Source organism: Stegostoma tigrinum, chromosome 22, assembly GCF_030684315.1.
Source record: "Stegostoma tigrinum isolate sSteTig4 chromosome 22, sSteTig4.hap1, whole genome shotgun sequence".
NCBI lineage: Eukaryota > Metazoa > Chordata > Chondrichthyes > Orectolobiformes > Stegostomatidae > Stegostoma > Stegostoma tigrinum.
In genome coordinates, this window is record NC_081375.1 from 35,940,737 (window position 1) to 35,959,110 (window position 18,374).

The 18,374-nt window shown below is 42.4% G+C and overlaps 1 protein-coding gene across 3 annotated transcripts in view; it reads left to right on the forward strand.

Moving 5' to 3' along the window:
- LOC125463756 (phosphoinositide 3-kinase regulatory subunit 6-like) overlaps positions 1-14,968 on the forward strand; it is a 111,229-nt gene extending 96,261 nt beyond the window's left edge. For all 3 annotated transcript variants that reach the window (XM_048555412.2, XM_048555413.2, XM_059653770.1), the window contains 4 exons: positions 279-369; positions 3,179-3,249; positions 10,331-10,449; positions 11,609-14,968. In XM_048555412.2, coding sequence (XP_048411369.2) covers positions 279-369; positions 3,179-3,249; positions 10,331-10,449; positions 11,609-11,762 — 435 coding nt within the window. In that variant the 3' untranslated portion in view covers positions 11,763-14,968. The remainder of the gene's footprint in view (positions 1-278; positions 370-3,178; positions 3,250-10,330; positions 10,450-11,608) is intronic.
- The last annotated feature ends 3,406 nt before the right edge of the window (positions 14,969-18,374 follow it).

Below are 18,374 nucleotides of genomic sequence, written 5' to 3' on the forward strand. Positions count from 1 at the left end.
ATCACTGATAATTGTTTCTTTAACTTTCCCATCACAGAAGTTGAACTTTCTGGTCTACGATTGCTGGGCTTATCTTTACAACTTTCCACACAGAATATTGTACAAAAACAATTGATTCATTATTGATGTCGTACAGCCCCGTTTCAGGTCCACAGTACATTTTAGCACATTTGAGACCTATCCATTGGCCTAAAGTCAAAATCAGCACTAAGCTGTTATTTGTATCTAAATTCAAAATAGACTTTGCAACCAACGCTTTGTATTTGTTGTCACTGCAGATTGCATTGAGCAACAGGGAAAATACAAGACAGTTCAAAAGTCGATGCACAGGTTTAATGATGAAAGCAATTCCTTCAACTGAGGCTGAAGGTATGACAAAAATCCATTTGCAACAGCCATAACTCAGCTTGCAGTGCAGTTTCTTGATTTTCTTTGGTCATATGTATGGATACTTAAAGCCATGATATCTATTGTCACTGTTTGATGTTAATTTTACTTAATTTAAATACTAGGAACTCCCTTCAAGCTCTCTTTGTACAGTGTCTCTTGCTGCTAATAGCAACAAACTCAGAATTAAACTACCCCGAGTTCTCTGTAAATGTTCTTACTGACCTAAGCATGTCGAAAAAAAAAGGAACAGAAGAAACTCAAACCTAATAGCCTAGAAATTGATTAATGACACCCTTCCAATTCAAAACTGTCAACAAAAAATGTGACAATTAATTTCCCCACTGAAAATACACAAAATCAGTTCTATCTCTTCAAAATATTAAGACTTGTAGTTATTTTTGCCACTGAATTTCAAAAATACTTAAGGCCTTTTTTAGAAAAGGGTATTGATGACAGTCATTTGTTTGCATTCTATAATTTTGAAAATGACCTCTGTACCTGAAGTTTACTAGTAGACTTTAATCTCAAGATCTCAATTCAATACGTGCCCTTTTAAATCTTACCAAATTATATTTCTGCTGAGGCAAAAATGTGTAATATAAAAACAGAAAGAACTGCACATGCTGTAAATCAAACATAAACAGACGTTGCTAGAAAAGCTCAGCAGGCCTGGCAGCATCTTTGAAGAGAAATCAGCATTAACGTTTCAGGTCTGGTGACGCTTCCTCAGAATGCTATAATGTAATTCTTTTAAGGAGACAAAGATTCCCTATTCCTAATTCCTTCACCTCCACTGCATCTGCTCCCAAGATGAGGCGTTCCACTTCTAAACATCCCAGATATCCTTGTTTTTCAAGAACCGCAATTTCCTCCCAACAATGGTAGAAAACACCATTGACCACATCTCTTGCGTTTCCTACACCTCAGCCTCACGCATCCTTCCCCACAATAAAAACCAAGACAGAATTCCCCTTGTCCTCATGTATCACGCCATTAACTTCCGGATTCAACGCGTCATTTTCTATCACTTCCTCCCCCTGCAATCTGTCCCCACCCTTATCTGCCTTCCGGAGGGACTGCTCTCTCCGTGACTCCCTCGTCCACTTCACACTCCCTACTACCCCACCACCCTCGGCATCTTTCCCTGCAACCGCAGGAGGTGTTACACCTGCCCCTACACCTTTCCCCTCATCTCCATCCCAGGCCCCAAAAAAACCTTCCACATTAAACAGATGTTCACCTGCACATCCACTGATGTAGTCTATTGTATCTGTTGTTCCCAATGTGGCCTCCCGTACATAGGGGAGACCAAGCAGAAGCTGCTTTGTGGAGCATGTTTGCGACGAACAACGACACCTACCAGTCGTGAATCACTTCAACTCCCCCTCCCACACCCTGGGTGGCATGTCCGTCCTGGGCCTCCTCCAGTATCACAACGATGCCACCCGGAAACTGGAGGAACAGCATCTCATATTCAGCCTTGGAAGCCTACAACCCAATGGTCTTAATGTGAACTTTACAAGCTTCAAAATCTCCCCACCCCCTGACCTCAAACCAAGACCAGCCCATCTCGCAACACCTGCTTGACCTGCCCATCTTTTTTCCCTACCTATCCACTCCACTCTCCACCTTCTATCACTGTGCACCCCCTCCCTATTTATTTCAGAGCCCCCTTCCCCTCCCCCATTTCTGAACAGGGGTCCAGACCAGAAACGTCAGCTTTCCTGCTCCTCTGATGCTGCCTGGCCTGCTGTGTTCATCCAACTCCACACCTTGTTATCTCTGAATGTATTTACTGTTCATTTCTAAATATTTTGGATTTGAGATTTTTCCAACAATGTTCACCTGTCACTCAATAGAACCAAATCTTCAATTTATGAAAACTGGACTAATAGTCCAAATTGTCCCCTTAAATGTGATGTCATTATTTCAAATGACAGTTCTAACTAAAGTAATGCAGCAATGTCTTCTGACCCAACATACTACATTGTTTTGAAACAGCTGCTGTAAATAACAGTAGGACGACCCATGTATGAAGTGCTTTCCAGTGTAAAACTGAATGGTCAAGTATGTTTGATATAAAATGCTTATGGATTTCTCAGGAAGAAGAGCCCTGTTCAATGTAAAGATGTCAGGAAGGCAAAGGAATAGAAGATAACCACCACATTATTAAAATAAAACTTGGGCTGTGGAAAGGTTCTCCTCTATATAGATCAAGAGTCCAGGTCTCTTCCCTAGCCAAACAAAGGCCATGAATAAACATGAACTGTGCAATGCATCTGCCATGTAATGTACACTTGTAAATCACATTATTAGTATACAAGCTGGTTGATACATTTATGATACTGTTCACGTGGCTCATCTAGTTTGTGAACTGATAGGAGCTAAGAAACAAACAGAACATCATAGAGGTAGTTTGTCATTTATAAGATATGATTAGTTGAAAATTATATTGCAATTATGGATGTCATAAAATTAATTAAATAACCTAGTTAATATCTAAATTGAAACAGCTATTATTGATATTTATCAATGTTTCCATGCTTCTTGTTTGATATGCATTGGAGCTAGCATTTTTTTTCTGTGGTATGGTGGTAGTTCCTATTCTTTGTGCAAAAATCCAATACTTAACATGTTGTATTGTGACTTCAGTTAGAATAGAAAATTGTCAAACAACTGTAGAATAACTGAGAGGTTATAACTAATTTGTACAAGATTATAATTATAAGATCTTATACAGCCAGTTAATTTAGAAGTCACTGGATGTAATGCAATTTGTGTTTTGCAGATCTTGTTTGCCTGAATGTAAATATCTCAGAGGTTACAAATAAGTTAAACCTATCTGGAAAAATATCTTTGGTAAGTGAAAACTGTTATGCAACAGGAAGTCTGTCAAAAATTGTGGCACGTGGGATTGACAACAATATGCTCGTAGCTGGACTATATCAGTGATATTAGATCACATGGGAGTGGGAGTCGAGGGGAGAAGGTTCAAATGAAATGCTGCTCAATCATGCTGCTGTGTAACTTGTAAATATTTCGTAAATGTTTATCAAGTTGCTGTAGTACAGTGACCTGTTCACAACTGTCTCAGTCTCTCAGACCCTCTTGGGATATTCATGCAAATACATGAAGAAATATTCACACAATGGTGACTTTCTGGAATTTTGCTAAAATGGTTTCCAGGTATTTTGTTGTTTGTTGGACATATCTAACACAATGAGATGAGCAAAGTGGTAATACATTAAGTTGATGCTGTTTCCTCCATCCCTGCCTCAGTTCATTTGTTGCTGCAAGTCTCATCTATCTCTTTTTGTTAGCTGAATACTCGACTATTCCTGTAGTGTCCAACCAACCTCATAAACCTCAGTTCATCCAAAATTCTGTTGCCACAATCCTGACCTTTATCAAATCTCATACAATGGTCATTCGTTATACATGCATTGAATTCAGCTCCAGCAACACCTCTACCTCAATATACTCCCCCTATATTTGCAAACAGTGCAGTGATAATAATAAAATACTATGTTGTTGCTGGATTAGTAATTCAGGCAGGCTGAGCTAATAATCCTGGGACATGAATTCAAATCCCACAGCAGCAGTAAGTGAAGGAGATGGTTGGAATGAAACATGAGGGTGAGAGAAGGAGGAAATCAAATGTTCAGTTTTCCAATTTGGGGCAAGAGAATGAAACTGTTCGACACAACAATCACTAAAACAGAAGAAAAGAGGTGAGGGAGGGGTCAATTAATTGTTGAACTGAAACAAAGACTAATCCATGGGAATAGCTATAATGCATGCAGGGTTCAAACCATCTCTTATATGGAGAAAATGGAATGTTGCTTGACATTAATCAGGGTGGGGAGTGCAGGGTGTTCAGGAATGGTGACTGTTTGGGACTCTGTCAAGGATGATAAAAACATGTCTTTTCTAGCCATCCTGGTGGGAAATAAAGGTGTAGAGTGAATACGACGTTGGAAGTGAAAAGGAAAGAATGAACATCAGGAAACTGTTGGTAAAGATCCAAGGTTGAGTGATTGAAGCAGTTTGTTAGAGACTGTTTAAGGGGAAACAAGCAGCCAAGCTAGCCAGAATTGCTGGTTCAGCCACTCATCAACTTATTTACCTCTTAAACAAAACATTATGGGTTGTGCAGGTTGGGTTCGGGTTTCCTGGAAATATGCATGCGTGGAAGGCTATTTATCATTCCGTTAATAACATACTTGTCGTGAAACCCTACAAAAACATTTGCAAGTGCTGGGCCTAGCAGTATGTTAATATGTTTGCTATATTTGAATCTGCACCTTCATGTACAGATTACCCCACAACCCTTTAATGAGTTCAATATTGTGCACAAATTTACCTTTAAAATGTAACAGTCAAATGGGAACCCTTTCTTCGATGTCCCATTTTGATCAGGCCACGGGTTCCTCTACTACCGGTACCGCAAACTACCCCTGATATGTCGATATACGTGTTAGGATTCCTACAGCGCAATGCACTATATAATTGACCTTCTTAACAACCATAGGGCTCAAGCCATTTGTTCAACATGCAGGCTTCATGCTGAAATATAATGCACATCAAAGCCATCCTTCAAGTTTACGACTATCCTGCTCATAATTTCTCACTGTGTGTGGGGAGGTGTTGGTATTATCGCTGGACTGTTAATCCAAAGACCCAGCAAATGTGCTATGGACCTGGGTTCGAATCCCATGGCAGACGGTGGAATTTGAATTCAATAGAATATCTGGAATTAAGGAACTAATGATGATCATGAATCCATTGTGGATTGTTGGAAAAACCCATCTGGTTCACCAACATCCTTTAGGAAAGGAAACTGTCATCCTTACCAGGTCTGGTCTGTGACTCCAGACCCACAGCAGTGTGGTTGACTCTGAACTGCCCTCTGAGCAATTAGGAATGGGAAATAAATGCTGCCTAGCCAGCGATGCCCTCAACTTGTGAATGAATAAAGGAAAAAAGAGTCATGAATAAGTCTAAGACTATTAAATGCTGATACTCTTCAGTTGCAGTGTGAGTGGTTCTTTTTGTTTTAAAAAATACAGATACTGAGCCCAACCAGTCCGTGCTTGAAAATTCAATATGCAGTATCCAGTATTTAGATGTAATTCCATGAATGGATGACATTTGGTAAATGATCCTGCACATGCAAATAATTACATTGGCAACCAATTTAAGATTTCATTTTTATTCATTCCTCATATATTAAGCCTTTCCTTCCTGGGATCGTTCCCATGAAGCTCCTGTGGACTTGCTCCAAGGCCAGTACTTTCTTTCTTAACTTCCTGAGATATGGGGCCCAAAACTGCTCACAATATTCTAAATAGTATCAGAGATAATGGGAACTGCAGATGCTGGAGATTCCAAGATAATAAAATGTGAGGCTGGATGAACACAGCAGGCCAAGCAGCATCTCAGGAGCACAAAAGCTGACGTTTCGGGCCTAGACCCTTCATCAGAGAGGGGGATGGGGGGAGGGAACTGGAATAAATAGGGAGAGAGGGGGAGGCGGACCGAAGATGGAGAGCAAAGAAGATAGGTGGAGAGGGTGTAGGTGGGGAGGTAGGGAGGGGATAGGTCAGTCCAGGGAAGACGGACAGGTCAAGGAGGTGGGATGAGGTTAGTAGGTAGCTGGGGGTGCGGCTGGGGGTGGGAGGAAGGGATGGGTGAGAGGAAGAACCGGTTAGGGAGGCAGAGACAGGTTGGACTGGTTTTGGGATGCAGTGGGTGGGGGGGAAGAGCTGGGCTGGTTGTGTGGTGCAGTGGGAGGAGGGGATGAACTGGGCTGGTTTAGGGATGCAGTGGGGGAAGGGGAGATTTTGAAACTGGTGAAGTCCACATTGATACCATATGGCTGCAGGGTTCCCAGGCGGAATATGAGTTGCTGTTCCTGCAACCTTCGGGTGGCATCATTGTGGCAGTGCAGGAGGCCCATGATGGACATGTCATCAAGAGAATGGGAGGGGGAGTGGAAATGGTTTGCGACTGGGAGGTGCAGTTGTTTGTTGCGAACTGAGCGGAGGTGTTCTGCAAAGCGGTCCCCAAGCCTCCGCTTGGTTTCCCCAATGTAGAGAAAGCCGCACCGGGTACAGTGGATGCAGTATACCACATTGGCAGATGTGCAGGTGAACCTCTGTTTAATGTGGAATGTCATCTTGGGGCCTGGGATGGGGGTGAGGGAGGAGGTGTGGGGACAAGTGTAGCATTTCCTGCGGTTGCAGGGGAAGGTGCCGGGTGTGGTGGGGTTGGAGGGCAGTGTGGAGCGAACAAGGGAGTCACGGAGAGAGTGGTCTCTCCGGAAAGCAGACAGGGGTGGGGATGGAAAAATGTCTTGGGTGGTGGGGTCGGATTGTAAATGGCGGAAGTGTCGGAGGATAATGCGTTGTATCCGGAGGTTGGTAGGGTGGTGTGTGAGAACGAGGGGGATCCTCTTGGGGCGGTTGTGGCGGGGGCGGGGTGTGAGGGATGTGTCGCGGGAAATGCGGGAGACGCGGTCAAGGGCGTTCTCAATCACCGTGGGGGGGAAGTTGCGGTCCTTAAAGAACTTGGACATCTGGGATGTGCGGGAGTGGAATGTCTTATCGTGGGAGCAGATGCGGCGGAGGCGGAGGAATTGGGAATAGGGGATGGAGTTTTTGCAGGAGGGTGGGTGGGAGGAGGTGTATTCTAGGTAGCTGTGGGAGTCGGTGGGCTTGAAATGGACATCAGTTACAAGCTGGTTGCCTGAGATGGAGACTGAGAGGTCCAGGAAGGTGAGGGATGTGCTGGAGATGGCCCAGGTGAACTGAAGGTTGGGGTGGAAGGTGTTGGTGAAGTGGATGAACTGTTCGAGCTCCTCTGGGGAGCAAGAGGCGGCGCCGATACAGTCATCAATGTACCGGAGGAAGACGTGGGGTTTGGGGCCTGTGTAGGTGCGGAAGATGGACTGTTCCACGTAACCTACAAAGAGGCAGGCATAGCTGGGGCCCATGCGGGTGCCCATGGCCACCCCCTTAGTCTGTAGGAAGTGGGAGGAGTCAAAAGAGAAGTTGTTGAGTGTGAGGACGAGTTCCGCTAGGCGGATGAGAGTGTCGGTGGAGGGGGCCTGGTCGGGCCTGCGGGACAGGAAGAAGCGGAGGGCCTTGAGGCCATCTCCATGCGGAATGCAGGTGTACAGGGACTGGACGTCCATGGTGACATCCTCCGACACTTCCGCCATCTACAATCCGACCCCACCACCCAAGGCATTTTTCCATCCCCACCCCTGTCTGCTTTCCGGAGAGACCACTCTCTCCGTGACTCCCTTGTTCGCTCCACACTGCCCTCCAACCCCACCACACCCGGCACCTTCCCCTGCAACCGCAGGAAATGCTACACTTGTCCCCACACCTCCTCCCTCACCCCCATCCCAGGCCCCAAGATGACATTCCACATTAAGCAGAGGTTCACCTGCACATCTGCCAATGTGGTATACTGCATCCACTGTACCCGGTGCGGCTTTCTCTACATTGGGGAAACCAAGCGGAGGCTTGGGGACCGCTTTGCAGAACACCTCCGCTCAGTTCGCAACAAACAACTGCACCTCCCAGTCGCAAACCATTTCCACTCCCCCTCCCATTCTCTTGATGACATGTCCATCATGGGCCTCCTGCACTGCCACAATGATGCCACCCGAAGGTTGCAGGAACAGCAACTCATATTCCGCCTGGGAACCCTGCAGCCATATGGTATCAATGTGGACTTCACCAGTTTCAAAATCTCCCCTTCCCCCACTGCATCCCTAAACCAGCCCAGTTCATCCCCTCCCCCCACTGCACCACACAACCAGCCCAGCTCTTCCCCCCCACCCACTGCATCCCAAAACCAGTCCAACCTGTCTCTGCCTCCCTAACCGGTTCTTCCTCTCACCCATCCCTTCCTCCCACCCCCAGCCGCACCCCCAGCTACCTACTAACCTCATCCCACCTCCTTGACCTGTCCGTCTTCCCTGGACTGACCTATCCCCTCCCTACCTCCCCACCTACACCCTCTCCACCTATCTTCTTTGCTCTCCATCTTCGGTCCGCCTCCCCCTCTCTCCCTATTTATTCCAGTTCCCTCCCCCCATCCCCCTCTCTGATGAAGGGTCTAGGCCCGAAACGTCAGCTTTTGTGCTCCTGAGATGCTGCTTGGCCTGCTGTGTTCATCCAGCCTCACATTTTATTATCTCACAATATTCTAAATATGGCTTGACCAGAGCCTTATCAACCTTCAGAAGTACATCCCTGCTTTTATTTTGAAGTCCTCTCAAAATAAATGCCAACATTGCATTTGCCTTCCTCACAATTGATTCAACCTGCAAGTATACCTTAAGAGGGTCCTGGACTAGATCTCCTAAGTCCCTTTGCACTTCAGATTTCTAATTTTTCTCCCATTTGGAAAATGGTTTATGGCTCTGTTCTTCTTACTTAAGTGCATGACCTCACTCTTACCCACATTACACTCTGTCTGCCACTTCTTTGCCCGCTCTTCTAACCTGTCAAAATTCTTCTGCAGCTTCCCCGCCAACTCAATACTACCTGTCCCTCCACCTATCTTTTTGTATCGTCTGCAAACTTAGCCAGAATGCCCTCTGTTCCTTCATTAAGTGATCATTAATGTGAAAATTTGGAGGAGGGTTTCTGTCTCCAAAGAAACTATCTGATGTGCTGTCTATTTCTGGAATTTTCTATTTTTAAAATAAAGAAAATGATGGAATGTAGGTTTGAATATGCCCTGGTGTGTCAAGCAATCTTTCAGTGGCTTCTCAAAACTATCAAATATGACGTGCTGCTGTATGGCCTAAATAGGAAGTTGCTGTCGAAGACCAGCATCACACTCACTGGCCAAAATATCGATCACTCCCTTGGCCCTAAACCTAGCATCTCATATCTGAAATTTATGTTACATTCCATGAAGCTGTTAATCAGTGGATTTATTGGGAATACAGATGCATTAAATTGCTGAGAAGTGCAAATTGATCAGGTACAAAACAATGCAAAACAAAGGGGAATGTTTAATAAGTCATGAACAATTTAATTGTTCTCTACTATGGTGAAAGAGCGCCTTCAACAACCAAAACCCAGTTTGTTTCCTTTTTTTAAAATCGGAGATTGGAGGAGGACCAAAGATGGATGAGCTTGGACACCTTGGAGGGGGGGACAAATGAAAGCTTTCAGAATAGCGTAGGGTCTGCACAGCAGGGTAGTGGGTGTTTTGGAGGTCAGCTAGACATGTTCACTGGCTCAATCTTGTGTGGAACGAAATTATTACCTACATCCAACAGTCCTCACCTTTACTTTAGCTGTACAATTTCCAAAGGTCCACAGAACATAGCTAACTAGATTTAAATTTGAAAATATGGCATCATATGAATAGGATAATTGCAGCACAGAAACAGACTTTATTCAGTCCATCAAACCCAAGCTGATTCTCTGAGCAAACTAGTGAGTCCCACACTTTTAAAGATGATGAAATGTTTTCTCTTCAGCTGCTCATCTAATTTCCTTTACAAAATTATGAATGAATCTGCTACCACCACCCCTTCGGGCAGTGCATTCCTGAGCATTACCATTTGTTGTGTAAAAACATTTCTCCTCCCATCTCCTTTGATTACATTGCCTGTCCAATCTGCATTGAAACTGGAATTAGACAGATTGCTCTTTGGGTTGGAGCTAGAATTCAGAATTTTAACTTCCCACTTGACGAAAAGTGGCACATTTTAAGGGGATGAAATAAATCTCTGAATATTCGATTCACCAGAATTATTGACCTAACTCTAGTGATGTTGGAGTGAAATAAATTGCAGCTCTTTGGCTTTGTTCAAGGCCTTTGATGTGAATAATCCTTCTCAGAATTTCTAATCGGTCAAGGTTTTAGTTTCTTAGTAATTAAGCAAATGAGCAAATATTTCTTACAGACTGAAAACATCAAGATCAAAACATCTCACATAAAGGTTGAAGTCCAGGATACGTTTGCAAAATCTATGGTGGTTTGTCTGGACAAGGATTCTAGGAGGATATACAGGGATGTTGTCAGGTTGGTGTACACGTAGTGTAAATATATTATCGTGCTTAGTTTAAGCTAGTTTTAGGCATCAAGCTATTCGCTGTAGCCATGGTTAGGTACTATCGCGGAGTCTCAGAATAATTACAATACAGGAGGTGGCCATTTGGCCCATTGTCCCTGTGCTGCTTTTATTCCTTAGTACCAACCTTCTGCCATTTCCCCATATCACTGTTCATCGTTACTGTCCAAAATAACCATCCAATTCCCTCTTGAATACCTTAGTTATAAAAATTACAATGAATCCATTTGGATTCATGAGCAAATACTAAATTCTTCAAAAGAACGTTTTTTTATTTATCAAGGCCTACTACAGTGGTCAGTTACAAACACTTTCACTACCCAAAACCTAGAAATCAAGCCTTAAGTAATAACTTTCTGATATCCAGTTTTTCACGTGGCTTATGGATAGGGGCTGTCAACCACAATTGGCAAGCATTATAATAAGTGATGATCCAGAAATATCAGAGGGAGAAACAATAAGAGAATTTAAACCAAGGCTCTGCCTGCTGTGTCTGGTGAACACACAAGATCCCGTGGCACTATTTCATTTGAAGAGCCAGGATAATTGCTGAGTCAATATTTTTCATCAACATCAGCAAAAAACTGATCAAACTCTCACTGCTGTTTGTGGGAGCTTGCTGTGCACCCATGTCTGAAGTTATATCCATGTCTATGCTTCTGAAGCAATTCACTGACAAAAGAGTACTTTGGCATGGCAGTGGTCTTAAAACGTGCTATTAAATCCAATCTCTTAAAATATGCTTCCCTTTCCCCACTGTGAACTAGCACTAAATCTGAGGTACTTACATTGCCTTATCAAGGAACACATTTAAATCAGATAAACATAGAAGAAAATGAATCCACGTTGCCCATGTAAATAAACACCTAGTGGCTTTCTCTTTATTCTTGTCTTGTTCAGAGTAAAATCCGGAGGTAGATAATTTATCTTGATTCAATTTTGTATTTTATTGCGTTTAACCTTTACCCTCCCAATAGGCTTTTTTTAAATATTGCAAGTTAATTTGACAGTTCCTTTTCTTTTTAAAAATAAATAACTAGTTATCTATTTGAATTTAAGAGTTTGAAAAATGTTGTTAATTGATTTTATTTTTTGTTTTAAATAACATAGCATTGAAGTGTCTCCATGTTTGGAACCTGGATACAGCTTCCACAAAATGAGGTCACTGAGATTTGGTCACAGTCAAGCAGAAAATGTTGGATTAACTAAGTATATGCCAAAATCCCTGCTGTTACCAATCAACACATTTGTAGGTATGCTGTAAGTTGAACTACCTGTTTCAACCTGGGCAACGGGTCACTTTGCCTGAAGAAACCAATCATTTGAAGCTGCTAGAATAGTAGACCAGAGTCACAGTTACAAAACCAATTGTTTGGGAATACCTCTTCTGTGTGATGCAATATTTAAAAACAATAGAGCTGCACAACATTATAGAAATTTCCTTCAAGCATGAAAGTCAAAAGAATGGAACATAAACCCACTGAATACCAGACCACTGGATGTAGTAGCTTGAAACTGATTGAAAGTTATCTGTAGCAAATCATAAATGAAGGGTTTTGATGATGAAATCGACTTTTATTTTTGTCTCTGGAAATTATTCTTGACACTATGGGCAGGATCTTGTATTTTGTTTCAGGATCCAGCATTTGGTCAAATGGGTGCCCAGAGCCTGCACTGTGTCAGAAGTACTCGCCCAACAATGTCCAACGGTGTCAGTTGGTTGATCAGTAGCCAAAGATGCAATTGTTGTCTGACTCAGGTACTGTGGGCAGAATTTCAAAGCTGTGTAGACCCTGGGTGGCCCTCCAGTATGGATGGAGTTGCAATGTCCCATTTACAGAAAGGGGAGAGAGAGGGTTAATCCATTTTGATATGTCCTTTCTCAATGTTTAACAAATGTCAACATTTAAATAAAATAATGTCCCTAGCCGCTGGATCATCATTACGGAGGGTGCACCTCTCCACAGGGCACCTTTTGGTGTAGCCGGATGGGCAGGGATCAAGGGAATGTTGTCTCTCTGGCCTGCTCTAAGGAGTTTGCCTCTTCCAGTTAGTGTTTGATACTTGTCCTCCAGTGACCTTTTAACTAGACACATTGGGCAGGTAGTAATTTGACCTTATACCAGCCTCCAGCTAAATAGCTGAGGGGGGGCAAGATGGTATCAGTCACCCAGAAAACAGAATGAAGTTCACACCTGTTCACCTCTTCACCCAACCCCTTCCCATCCCATTCTCCCCCTCCATTCCACCCAATTCTGTGATGAAAATCTTGCCCTGTATTTAAAGAGATATTCTATTGTTTATGTTTACATAATGTGATTTTGTTTTGCTATCAAAATTGTTTGTTACGAGTTTTCAATGCAATAAAATTAGTCTTAACTGGATTCAGATCAGCACAGTAAAATCAACCATTGTAAATAGAGTAATGATAATTTGAGCTTATAACTATCAGTATTCACTGTGTTTGAACCCACTATTGTTATGCTAACAGCTAACCTATTTGTTACAATTTGTAATGGAATTCTTAGAAATTGGTCTTCAATACATGACCTTCCGGGAGGTCTTGTGGCACTGTGGTGGCGTCCCTACATCTGGACTAAAAGCTTCATGTTCAAGTCCCAATCAGCACTTCTTGGCCATGGATGGTGTACTTCTAATTAGTCTTACAGCTCAGAAGGAGGTCATTCAGCCCATCGTGCATACGTCCGCTCTTCACATGAGGTTCTTTACTTAGTGCCAACTCCTCTATTTTCCACATATCGTTCCACATTAGTTTCACCCGGCAAAAAAAGACATGACTGCTTCAATTGAACCTGCATCCATCACATTTCCAGACAGTGCATTCCATAACCTCAATCGCTTGCTAAATGACAATGATTTTTCTCATACAATTCTTGCTTCTTTTGCAAATCACTTTAAATCTATGCTGTGTCATTCTTGTTCCATTTACAAGCACAAATATTTTCTTCCTATGCACTATCCAGTACACTCATGATTTTGAAAATGTCTATTAGATCTCTTCTTTGGCTTCCTTCTTTCCAAGTACAATCCCAACTTCTTCAACCTGCCCTCAAACTGAAGTTTGTCATTCCCGGAACCGTTCTTGGAAATCGCTGTTACACACTCTTCAGTGCATTCACATCTTTCCTATAATGTGGCAACAGGAGCAATTTACAGTACTTCTGCTGACGTCTAACAAGTATCTTGTAGGTTGATTGTCAGCCTGTAAATCTTTTGACTGGTTCTCCTGATGGCAGGCTGGAGATGCCTTGAACATGGAGATGATGAAGGCAATGGCAAAGTACTAGAGTACTTTGTCCATAAATATGGATGAATCCAGTGGAAGTTCATGTTTCAGTAAACAAGGACAGGAGAAAAAAGAACAGTTAGAAAGATGAATGGAGTTGCAATGGCCTTCATAGTGAGGAAAGAAATATTTTGGAATACTTAACTAATCCAGTGTTTCCTGTGACTGGGGATGGTAGGATTTGTAGCTACACTATCCCACTGACTACAGGAGGCTGAATTACTGAATACCTTTAATGCTGACACAGAAGGACTATTAAAACATAGAGAAGTCAGAGTTTGGTGATCAGGCAGGAAGAGGGAGTTGAGAACATGCTTAGATCAGTCATAGTGAGAACTGGAGTAGGCTCAAAGAGCCATATAATCCACTCCTTTTTGTAGGTTCTTCTTAAGAAATATTCTTTAAAAAGATTAACAAAAAATAATCCCAGATCTCTCATGCAGTGATTTATTTTGTCTCCATTTCAACTGAAAAGAAAATGTGTTGTCACTGTCTAAGTTTCCGACTCAGGTACTCAGGTGTGCAATTTTTTGTCTTGAAGCAGAAATTGAAGATCTGTGTTAGCCACCTTTTTAGAATATAATTGCTAACATCTTAAAATTGTAAACTAAAAATATTTTTCTGTGGAAAGAATGTACAGAACTATTTGTAAACCGCAGGTGCAAAACATATCAAAGCTGCTGGTGTTATTGCTGTGATTTTAATTTTTAAAGAAAAGTACCTTCTGATTCAGAATGAAGAGCAATGGACCATGTGTCTCGAAAGTTGCTTCACTACATAAGAATACATACACTCGGAGTGGGGGAGTGTGGTCACAGGGTGGTGAAGGAAAAATGATTTCTTCTGTTGATTACTTGGAACAAAGTGACAAACTCCCTCTTTCTGCTTGGAAGGTGCATTTTTAATTAGTCAAATAAGTTGATTATCAGCCTTTAAATCCTTCTAATATACTTGATAACTTATGTAGAAATAATGAACAGAGAAAATCGTGCTCCATAACATTTTACACTGTTACTTCTGTTTGATTTGCCACCTGACCATATGTCTGTGAAGTTTGTGATTTGTACTTGTGTACCCTTTATATATAGTATTTATTGAAATATGTTTCTGTAAATCTAATATTATTTTACGTAATTAAACTATAACCAGATTGTTTAGTACTACTGAAAGCCTCTGAACATTTTTCACCAATAATTCAATAACACACTTTGGGAAACAACAATTTAAAATGGAACTGCATCAGATGTTGCACTTTATGCCTCTGAATGTCAAAGTTTGAATTCACCCTCTCAATGGCAGAATTTTCTTCACTGATCACTACTGTTTAATAGTGTAAGGGTTTGAAGGGCTTAGTGCTGAGATTGTCCTAGGACAGCACCCACTGTATTGATGCCATGTAGACAGAAGACAGAGCTTTGGATCATGAAGGAGTAACATCTAGATCCTCTTAGGCTTCATAACACTGTTTCTTGTATCAGTGCAACCAACACCTGGTTCCTACATGCAACAATCTATATATTGTTCAGTACAAGAACCTCCTCTTGTTAGACCAGTAAGCGTTTTTATTGTACCACACTAGATGAAGCAGGCCATATGGGTTCCTTATACACTCGAAGGAGATAGAGGGAGCAAACTTAACCGTGATGAGATAAAACCATGAATTCTGGAAATCTGAAATAAAAACAGAAAAAGAAATTATTAGACAAACTTGGCAGTATCTGAGGAGAGAAAGCAAAGTTAGCACTTTGAGTCCAGTGACCCTTCTTCCAAACAGGTCTTGTGTTCATCTGAATGAGACAAAGTGTTTCTTATGCCCAGACCATGTTCTAGGCCTTCTGTCAGAAGATGACTTCATTGGTGTTTGCTTTCCTTATGCCTTCCTTACCAATCCCTCCTACTACTAACACTGAAATCACGAAGGAAGATCAGCTTGTCTCCTTTGGGACACAGAATGATGACTGAATTCCTGTTTGGCCTCCTCCATTGCTTCCAGGGTTAGGGTTACATTCTGACTGTGGGGTACAGATTCTGGGTTAGGGTGAGCTCAAAGCATCATGTTTATCCCATGGAAGCTCTCAAAGAGTTGACTAGTTTGCTTTTTTTATGGTAAAGTGAACCCCATGAATTAAAGTTCTTCTAGCATATCCTTTCCACTTTGCTCTGAGCTGAACCGCCCACCGTGGCTCACTCAGGACAGCGATGGCAGTCATAGTGTTGAAGTTCCCAAGTGGTGATAGTGACATGATCTTCAGGTCTGCTACGGCAGTTTCAGATCCCATACTTCATTTTGAGGGTGGAAGCAGGCCATGCATAGAGTGGTCATTTTAAACAGACTGCCTCTCAAACCCGGGCAGTAACATCTTTGTTCCATGTTGGTGATAACCAAGGTGACTGGACACCAGGTTCTGCTACATGCAAAAGGCTAACATACAAAAATGTTGCTGTTCCTGACTTAGAAGCATTCTAGCAGTCCTGTTTGCTTGTAGATCAGTGTTTAAGGTGGAGAGGGAACCACATGTCCTTTCTCTCACATTCCCTTGAAATTTATCCCACTCTGATCTTGGTTGCATTTCTCTCTCCTGGATGTCTTTGAGATTTGTCTTGCTGTGACCCAGGCCTCATACTCACTCTCTCTGATGTGATCAAGGTTTCTCTCACTTGGATCCAAAAACATATATCATTGGGAGTATAGAGGGTAGTGTGATTGCTTACCAAGGTTAAAAAGAAGCGACAGATATTTTTGAAGAAGTGCTGAAAGCCTTTGAAAATTACATCAATCTCAGATCAAATAAAATTCTTGAAAGAGGACGATTTAATAGGGCTCAGTATCCACAGCAATGTTAATAACGTCTACAGAGTAGCAGAGAAATGTGGCTTTGCTGATTTAAAGTTAGAATTCACATATGGCATAATTATTGTCAGAATTGCTGATGAGTCTGTAAATTTGTTACATTCCAAAGACAAACTGACAATAGAGAAAGTCAGTCATTCAGATGGTGAATGAGTTAGAAGTTCAAAAGAAACCTCAATCAAGCATTGCTAGTTGGCAGGAAGTTGTGAGAGGGCGAAGCAGCAGTACAGAAGGAGTATAAACCTACTGGACCTCGGGGATCACAGCCTAGTCAGCAGGAAGCTGCCAGAGGGTGGAGCAGCAGCACAGAGTTAAACCTACTGGGGCTCAAGGCACATTTGTAGCTACAAAAAAAACTGGAGCGACATCACAAGGATGCTATGATCTGATTGGCTGGTAGGAAATTTGCACTAAATTTGAAAAAGAACATAGCAAAGAAGTATCAATAAATTTAGTTAACTCAGAGTAAATAACTAAGTAGAAATGGCTGGACAGGCAACGTGTCACTGTGTGATGTGGGAGCTGGCTGATCCCATTGCAAACGGTGGTGACCACATCTGCAGCAAGTGTTCATTGCAAGTGAGGCAGGTAGAGGGATCCTGCATTCAGGAACAGAGGAGATGTAGCTCTTGGCCTTGTCCAACAGGTAGGAGATACTTGCTCCCTGTGTGCAAAGGAAACGTGCTGCAGGGAGGATGAGCCAACTGACCACTGCACTGTGGTACAGGAGGCCATTCAAGAGGGGGGAGCAAACAGACAGCAGTAATTGTATGGGGTTCTATAATCAATGGAACAGATAGCATCCTCTGTAAGAGGTTCGAAAGTCCCATGTGGTATGTTGGCTGCATGGAAAAATATGACAGGAAAGGAGAACTCAGGAGAGGTTACTAAAGTCTTCAGCACAGACACAAATCGGACAGTGTTTTGAAGGGGTTAGGAATCAAATTTCAAACAGTGGATAAATAAATGACAATGAAAAGAGGGACATTTATTTCAGGACGGATGGTGTTATATCTGACTGCAAGCGATATAAGAAACAAGGTAAATGAGCATGTGGCGCAGATCGAAACTGGCAGATATGACATGGTAGGCATCACAGAGATGTGGCTGCAAGGGGATCAGGATTGGGAACTGAATATCCAAAGGTACACATCCTATTGAAAAGATAGGCAGGTGGGCCGAAGGAGTGGCATTTTGTTGGTAGGAAATTAAATTAAATCAATAGTAAGAAATGAAGTAGGGTCAGATGGTGTAGAATCTGTATGGGTAGAGCTGAAGAGCCACAAATGGTTAAAAAAAACATAGTTGAAATTATGTACAGGCCTCCAAACAGTGGTCAGGAGCTGGTGTGCAAGATACACCAGGAGATAGAAAAGGTATGTAAGAAAGGCAAAGTTTATAGTGATCACAGGGGATTTCAATATGCAGGTGGACGGAGAAAATCAGGTTGGTAGTAGATTGCAAGAAAAGGAATTTGTGGAATGTCTACGAGATGGATGTTAGGAGCAACTTGTGATGGGTGCCCACTAGGGAACAGGCCATTCTGGATTTAGTGTTGTGCAATGTGGCAGGCTTGACAAGGGAGCTTAAGGTGAAGGAACCTTTAGGGGGGGAAATGAGCATAATATGATTGAATTTACTCTGCAATTTGAGAGGGAAAAGATAGAATCAGAAGTATTACAGTTGAATAAAGTCAACTATAGAGGCACGAGGGAGAA